General features: G+C 43.7%; 1 protein-coding gene across 1 annotated transcript; it reads right to left on the reverse strand.

Moving 5' to 3' along the window:
* Nucleotides 1-2,450: 2,450 nt before the first annotated feature.
* On the reverse strand, nucleotides 2,451-8,287 carry T265_12523 (hypothetical protein; the record flags this gene model as incomplete). Its single annotated transcript, XM_009164159.1, has 2 exons — nucleotides 2,451-2,562; nucleotides 8,079-8,287. Coding segments are annotated over 2 exons (321 nt in total), but the record flags the coding sequence as incomplete, so codon positions are not given.
* Nucleotides 8,288-9,124: the final 837 nt, after the last annotated feature.

Consider the following 9,124-nt stretch of genomic DNA (forward strand, 5'->3'; position numbering starts at 1 on the left):
AATAACAGGGTTGGAAACGGGAGTCTCCTGTTATTACTGTTAATGGTAGTTTTCCGAATTATTAGAAGAAATGCATGGACAAAGCACTTCACAACTCAGGAGGTGAAGAAATCAAGAAGAGTTTACTTATCCGGTTGATCGTACATACGTATCCATAAGGCTGTTGGAGATTGTTCGACAGCGACCTTCTGAGTAGTGTGTTACAGCTGTACAACGCATTACGTAACTGGCTTATCGTACTAACTGAAACATAAGGCAGCAGCACATTCAGTTAAAAAAGAACCAGAGATTCAGTTGGGTCTCCCGTGAAAACCAAATCGGTATGTAAGGGAGCGTATTTCACTATACGGTTTTTAACCGTATCCTCGTCCTAAACGGTCTGCAGCAACAAAAGCACTTTTTTCTCAAGTGGTAGTCTTTGCTTTTAATTTTTAATGATTGCGAACAACGCATCCTCAAGTGTGGAAGTAGATTTGTGACGACGCATGTCTGGGAGAGAACCAGACATGCAGGTGCTCCCGATCTAGAAGACATGTTACGGTTCTGTTAATGGTACACCTTTTTAAACAAACACCTGGAAATCACCTTCGTTTTGATCGATATGGTTGAATACGAATTTTCGAATTCAAGGTGGTCATCATTATCGTTTTCGAAGTACCTTAGTTAGAATTCGGAAATTTTTGAACACAGACTTTTCGAATTGGAAACTCGAGGCACAAATGGCAACACATTCGATAAGTTCTGTTCTATACTCCTGTATTACATGTCAGCATTCCTGAATCTGAGGAATCCAAGGGTGCATGACTCAAGACTGTGTACCATATCGCAGAACTTCTAGACATACACAAAACTGCGTCCACATGGGTGACGCAACTTAGTCTGGTAGAATCAACAGGGTAGACTCTCAGCAAGAAAACACGGATAAAGTTTGGGTTTAGGTAAGTCACCTTAGAGTATCAGGGGACGAGGCGTCACACAAAGACACATGACGAGTGCACAGTAAGCTATACTCGATAAAGCACATTAAGTGACCCAAAACATACATTTTTGGGTTTCAGCTGTACAGTCTTCCTTGCTGTGCTTGAAAACACACCTCGGTAGCATGGACGGTTTCTTGGCGGTACGTTTAAAAAGGTTGCAGAAGGACGTTTCACAGCCTATTGTTGCATGGGATTCTATTGCGTTTGTCTTGATTTCAAACCATGGCGACAAACCACTGATGAACATCTAAGTTATTTAACTTCCCCCTTCTTTCCTTTCAGCGATATAGCCTATACAAAATGCCACACTATTCCGCTAGCTAGCGTCACAGTTGTATTGATACGAATCCAAACCAAGCCAAGAATCCTCAGTCACTAATCTTCACCTTGCTGCGGACCGAGGTGAACTCAGTGACATAGATGTCGATAAATCTGGAATAAGTACACCGACCTGCCGTGTGTGCCGTGTCTATGTGAAATTGCCATCAATATCGGTCCCAAACTTGCTGACTTTGGTATTTCTATGCAGTGTGGTCTGCAAATGGCAGAATGAATGTTAGGAAGTGAGTCTAAGCCCATGTTCATGTGAGCCATCCATTCAAGAGTCTGAAAAAACCACGGTCGTGTGGCATGGCCTCGTCACAATGAAGTCACTCATTTAGATATGGGTCACGTGCGTACCTAGATTACAAATATGGATTTGATAAAATTTTGTTTGTGATGGCACAGAGGGTAGGGCGGAGTATAACTAAATGATAAGTACTAGACAATCATCGATCAGTGATTTTTGAATTTGTGCTACCGTCAAATGAAGGTGCTTTGTGATTACACGTAGACTAGAACGTGATTTATCCACCATGTAGGTGTTTGATTGTCCGAGAGTTTGACGAGAGTATTAAATGATCATCTTTCGGAATGATATCGAGTTTTTGCTAGAATATCAATAACTGTTCGACGCATGTTTCGTTTTATAAAACAAGTACACTTATTCTGAGGTTTAATTCATCTTTGAGCAACTTGTTTGCGTCTACAAAGTCCATTCGCAAACAAATTCCAGTTACCGAACCCACTCCTTGCCAGAAAATGTCGGCAGGATATCAACCACTGTCATGTGAATGGAAATGGGTCGAACGTTTGCATGGGATTTCGGACGGATTTCCTTTTGTGCAACTTCATCTTTTCACCGAGGGAATTCCAAAATCTCTGCACACTACCGCCATCTCCACTGAAGGGCTACTGCCGGACAACATGCACTTTTAAATTAAGGTTCTTTGTGGGTCATTAGGCCGAACATTCAGTCGATCGCTCCAGCCCAGGTTGCGCGAATATTGATTGATCGTGAACACGAAACGTATGTTTATACGGGCGCAATAGCGGTCGAGTGGCGAATGGTGTCCAATGGACCGGCACTTCCCAAAGTTGACACTTTTACCTCCAAAAGTAAGCGGCACATTTGGCGAAATGCACTCATTCGCAGATAAATTTGGTTTTGCGAGAGACTCGTCTGGAATCCAGCTGAATCTCTCGTTTGTGATGTTTCCAGGCAACTAAATGTGCTGCACCAGACTGCCTCATGTTCCAGCTGGTACGATGTTCGAGATATCGAGGTACATGAATGAATGTATTACACTACCCACAAGGTTGATGAGAATTCTCCGACGGCCCACGACCGGTTTCGCTCTTCCTGGGGCTCATCAGGTGGGTGCAATCTCCGAGTCTTCAATTTGTTACCAATTTGGCTTTGAGGGGAAACCCACCTGGAACGTAGCTGAAAACCTCATGAGCCCAAAGAAGGGCGAAACCGGTCGTAGGCTGTCGAAGAATTCTCAGCAACCTTATGAGCTCTGTTGTCAGCCAATCCGATCAACCGGAAGTCCCGAGTTGAAGATTTGTGTCTACCCCGACAGTTCCAAGTCAACAGAAACCTTACATATCGAATTGCGTAGTTCTTTAAATGCGGCTGATTTGTCACATACTTGGAGGAATGCCAATGAAGCTACCTGTTTTTTTAAGATCTCAGCTGCCTTTCGGATAATGATATTTAGACAGTAGTTTATTCCGTTTGTGAGATACATGTTTCCATGTGATTCCAGTTTCCAGTAATTCCCAGTTCTGACGCAAAATGTACCCTGGCAATATGAAATATCAACGAAAACATTAGCTGGGACGGAAGCCAGTGCGCTGACCCGTATTCAGCGCGGTCCTTTTCAGCCTTTTTATGTCATGATATCCCTTTCACACCTTCAGGTAATTAGCGCGTCCCACACTCAGTCCATCAAACCCAACATTACCCATGTGTCCGAACATGAGTTTGAGTAACTAAATCACAGCACAGATTGTTGGCCGCTTCACCGTTGACACCAGCCTTCATCTGTTCCCTTGTCTATAGGACCGCGACTACTCCTCTGCTCACGAAGGCTGCCCTAGTTGGCCGAAAACTTGAGCAACAAAACTGAGCTCGAAATGGTGTCCTATGCCAAACACTACGTTACCAAAATTAAGGGTTTTTTAGTTTTTCATTACCTATATATATGGGTCCTCGGGATGCACGGTGTCCATATTTTTCCAATCTCGCCTGCCGCTTCATTAGCCAGGGTGTTCAGCAGCGCACTCACAAATTTGGCCATGTGACCTGCTTGGAGCTTTCCTATACTTTGTGGCTGTGCATATTTGTTTCACCTTGTGGCCTGAGTACTTGAGGTGGTGAGGTGTCGCGACCGACTGTGCACAGCAGATCTTTGTACTTCCCCTGGCTCAACGCGTGTCAAACACTGACATTACTCACAAGTCTTATATGGCACTGTGCTTTCTTTTGTTCGGACCTCTAATACCTCAAGATTCGATACCACATTTACTCAAGTCTTCTCAAACCTTGCGTGCGAATGTTTATCACAGGCAGCAACAATTCCACTGACAGTTCGAAACAACTGAAAGTCAAACTATCAGTGACGTGAGAACTCGAAGCTGGTAAGTTGCGAGCATCATCAGGAGTTCCTAACCTTGACTCTCTCTCTCTCCCTATCAGAAACATAGTCAAAGACCCAAGATCTGTTTTTGATTTCGATTTGTTGGTTATTTTAAGGTTTGGATAGAACTTAAATCGGATTTGATATACTACTGTGCAAGCTCTATTGGCTCCATCAGCCCCCATCAACTGATACTGAAAACGTACGTGGTTTGTTTCCAGTATTTGGTGGGAAACTGATATACAATACCTCCTATATTTTATATTAAAGTGTTACGGACATAACAGATCATTCAGACACAAAAACGGTAAAGGTGCGTCACAAACACTCAAACCAGGTGACAATTCATGTCCCACTTGCAACCTTAGCCGACAACATGTACAGTAAAACTTCTCAACCAATTTCGTTTACGCGGCTACCACTTGCGTCACGCGCCAGGATTACGAACTTTATTCAACATATCAGGTCAAGTTGTATTTATGTTCCTGCAAGTATCAAACACGAAGGGACACCCCTCTCTTCACAATACACACAATAAATAGGCATACAACTGGGCTCAACATACACACTCGCGCGCACAGGACAGCAAGTCAACAGAGCTCTGCAAGACTCCACGGACAACTACGGAACACGTGTAGCAGCTATACTGCAGAGAAGACACGTCCCGCGTCCGGAACTTCACTAAGGAACTCTCAACAAGTGCCCTCAAACGATAAGTCACTTTTTTTGGCTTATTCCACTTTTTGCATTGTATCTATTTTTATCAATGCACCCAACTATTGTATTCATCACATTCCAATAAAAGAGACATTTGTTAGTGCTTGTTACCTTCCGATAATCAACTTAATTACGTCACAACTAGAGCACTAACATATGTATTTGCTGAAAATCTGGGATGTTACTTACAATTGCGGGTTTCTATGACCAAGGCTTTTGGTCTTTACACCATTTTATCCGCTATCTCAGACGGAGGCTCCTCGGATCCCACAATTGACAAGTTTTCAAAACAACTACACTGATAGAAGATAACTCTAGTTGGTTGATTTGTTCTTTGTTAACAGTCAACGGGTAGTCAATGCATCTAGAAATTTCCGATTACCTCTAATTCAACCAGACGCTGTTCGAAGAAAGATGGGTAATTTTGGGCACACAACAGACCCCCTCGCATGCATAAGCACATATGAGTTCCGCTTTTGGTCACAAACTGCAGTCTTGCAGTGTCTCGGTCTGCCTTGAGTAAGTAAAACTCGGTGCATTCTATGCTACACAACGACCATTCGAGCGAAATGGTACCTGTCGGACAGTGAAAGAATTTAGCTTGTAACAGAGATTACGGAAAAAACAATAGCCACAACGGTTTCCCTGTTTGAAGCGTCTCTAAAAACAGGTTCCTCATATAGAAATGAATCAGTGTAAAAGAGGTTGCTCTTTTTCTTCGAGGTATTACTTCTTTTTTGGGAGGGGGGCTTATGCAAAGGGAGTGCCGTGTATCGAGGGCAGCTATGGATGTTTGGATAAACGAGAATGGGGACTCGTTTTCATTTTTTAAATAGTTTTGTTCACACCAGCAGAAAAGCAGGTACACAAAACACTTTTACTAAAGCAGATCTGTTTATGACTCTCGGATTTCATGGGATGATATCTGAGAAGAAGAATGTGCGAGAATTGCGGGAACTGGGCCACCTAACTCCGTACAAACGATATCACCTCGATTGGTGATGAAGAGCTTGCAGTCCAATTGCCAAGTTTGGTGAAGAGAACAACAGAGCAACTGAACAATTAGTTTTGAAAATTTGTTGTTGTTGTTTGTTGATCTCAGCCTCATGTGGTTGTCAACAGGTGGAGAATTCCCTTCTGAAGTTACCAATATCGGAAATGCACTCTCGTATCACCACATGGATGCAACGTGAAGGGAAACTTGAAAAACTCGTAGCATGGTTGGGCTTGGTCGGACGGCAGGACTGAGACAACAATTTTTAAGGAAGTATATCAGGTAACAAAGGATCAGTCCACTGATATGGCGATAGTTCGTGACTCAAAACATCCTCTGGTTGGGGATCGTTTGGTCGGACGAACACAGGCTTCTGATGCTTCAGATTTGGGGGCGAGACATGACTGACAGCAACGGGGATCCTTGCACGTGAGGGTGATTTCATATCACATCAGTCTTGGCCCGATTAAATTAGCTTGGGTATCTTATCCGTTGTGTAATCAAGCGGGACAAATGAAACACTTTATGAGTACGTCGTGCATCCCATCCCACTCCATCTGAAAACTATTCTTGTGTATGACAGCACGGCAATAGTAATTACTACTGGTGTGGTGCTCTCCATAATAGGAGTGGGGACGTCAGCGGTGCACTGAAATACTTCATATTCTGATAAGATCAGGACTGTGCCACTGACTTTTTTCAAGTGGAGCGCTTTTATACATTCACACTGTTCTCATTTTTGATTCATCTATTCCAGTGGAAAATTTTTCACAGATACAAAAGTTTCGAATATGATCTGCAGGATGTTAGTGATTTTTCTGCTAGAATACTTTACAATGGAATTAATCACGGCGAAATGCTTTGCTATGAGCTCTAAAACGCTACCCCGACTTGACCAATCATAAACGAATTAGAGTTCAATTACCGCACCCACAGACTGGCCCTAAAGCCACTGATAAGATACATTATCGGATTCAGGGCGACTACATGACGAATGGTCACGTACAAAACGGTATGATGGGGGCAGAACAGGAACTGAAGATGGAATTATCAGCGCTTCGCATTTTGCGTCGTAACTCAAGTTCAGTGCTTCCGCTAGGGGATAGTTGTCATAACAACAGGCATAATACCGGTCGAGTAATCTAGGGCTCTGATGTGAACAGCAGCTGAGATCATTCGAATATTTACGGGGAGATTCTGGAGTTGCATTTTTCATCGGCTTAACACTTGGTGACCAACCCTAACACACAAAATCCCTAGGCCGACACCCAACACAGATTGAGCTGGACTTGGCTGTTTGGTTCTTTTTCCGCCTTAAATCCTGACTAACCTCGAAATTTAGTCACTTGGCCTGACGAAGCTTTTGTGTCAAAAGCGAAACGCTGCTCAGCAATGAATCTGCCGATTGATACCAGACTTTCCGAACCGTCTGTTTAACCCTTAGTTTTATCCTGATGGGCACTGCTGGAAGGCTGTTAATTAGCTGGATCGAATCGCGCCTAAGTTGGCTGCCAGGTACAGTTGATGAAAACGACGGAGCTTGTTACAACCACGTGCTCGATGCAAACTGCTATGTCACGTGGCCCTTCAGTAGTGAAGCTCACACTGCCTAAAGTAGCTAAATGTGAACGGTAGAAAGCCAACTGAACCAATGAGATGGATAGTCCATATATTCAAAGACTGACCGTAAACACGAAACTTATGTTTACACGGTCGAGTGATGAATGGTGGACCGGCACTTCTCAAGGTTGGCACTTTTGCCGCCAAAAGTAAACTGACAAACGAGAAAACTCGTCTCACGAAGTGGGTTTATCTGACTGCCACCCGCTGGCATTTGTGTCCTCTATTTCACATGTCTACCCCTGACTTCGTCTGACCTTTCACCTGATTTCTGACGGAAATCTAGCAAATCCAAAGTAGCGAAAGTTATCTGGCCGAAAGGTTGCTTGAGCAATTTCCTGACCTATATATCTGAATAACCTACCAATCAAACAGGAGTACATCACAGTCCACATGTGACAGTGCGGAGCGAAGTTGCCTATGGTCAAGAATAGCCGGGTAAAATGCGCTTCGAATAGAAGACAAACACCTAAAATGGTTAAACCTATCCTGGAGACACACCTCCGGGTTCGAAGCAGGTAAATATAAGTCATCTTGGCCATAGTATTCACACGAAGTGCAGAATCGAAGCATCATATCACGTAGTATAGAATCATGGTTGAAAGAAACTGATATTTAGTTATGATAAAAGTGTAATCCAGGTAGTTTAAAAAGCTTGAACTTCTAAGTACACGGTCTGAGGAACACAGAGGGAGTTCACATCGGCTGAAGCCATATCGGATGATCCCTCAGGAATTTGGATTCCATGCTTGTTTTATGCAAACATCAGGTAGCTCAGTTAGACGAAAGGATAACAATTACCTAACACAGAACACTTCGCGCTCACTAATTTCCGCTTCTGTGAGATGTGGATACGCACTATTAGTATTCGACACATGAGGGGCGAGATGGCTCATGTGGTTAGAGCGCGGATTTACTGACCGGAAGGTCCGTGGTTCGAACCCGTCCTCTGCATCTCGACTTCTCTTGTCTAGGCTTGAGCAACCTGATAGTATTCCAGCCCCGTGCTTCCTTCGGGTGGCATGGCAGCTAGGCACCGTTCACCACGGCAACACGCTCTTCTCTATCGCGTATGGACTGAAGACAACAACTGTGAATGTAAGTTGGAGGAGGAGAGCAAAATTTCCTGCATCAAAAGCAATAAAAATTATCCCTTGCTGATAACCAATCAGGGGCCTCTCCTACTCTCAAAAGATTCTGTATTTTCCCACCCAGTTTCGAACATGTTATTGAAGTTTTGCACTCATTGGCACACAGCATGCTGTCTTCTGTTTCCTGTCTATACTGACTCGAAAACTGATCGTAAGTTCAACGGACGCTGCTATAAATACTGTGCCTTGACCGTTCTTAGTTGAACGGGATCGAAGAAAATCAGGATAAGTTGATGACGTCATAAGCGTTTCGTACTTTAACACCGGCAGCAGTAGTTTTCTAGGCTAACCTCATACCTGATGTTTAGGCGACCCCCCGTCCGTAACTATCTTTGGAACAGCAGTCAGTGCAAGACAGACACATCTGGATTTGTTTGTCCTGCGTCCCAATTATATGACGTTGAAAAAAATGACATCGCTGAACAATCCGTCCAGTAAAATGAAGTTACTCCCCGGTCTAACCCCTAATATCATTATTCATTTGAAGGCGAGTGCCAGTGAATTCAAACCTCTTTATTTGCCAATCGATTGCGTACTCCAAGTCCATAGTGAAGGTTTTTGATCCTGTATCATCCCTTTCATCCTTTCGCTCCTTTCCTTGGCAGGATTGTAGTACTGAAACCCAGTGCAGCAAAAGATGTCCAAGTGTGGGTTCCTCATGGGTTCCATCGCACGCCTGAACGAAAGAACGTGTTC

The sequence above is a fragment of the Opisthorchis viverrini genome (assembly GCF_000715545.1).
Source record: "Opisthorchis viverrini unplaced genomic scaffold opera_v5_3, whole genome shotgun sequence".
In the NCBI taxonomy this organism is placed as follows: domain Eukaryota; kingdom Metazoa; phylum Platyhelminthes; class Trematoda; order Opisthorchiida; family Opisthorchiidae; genus Opisthorchis; species Opisthorchis viverrini.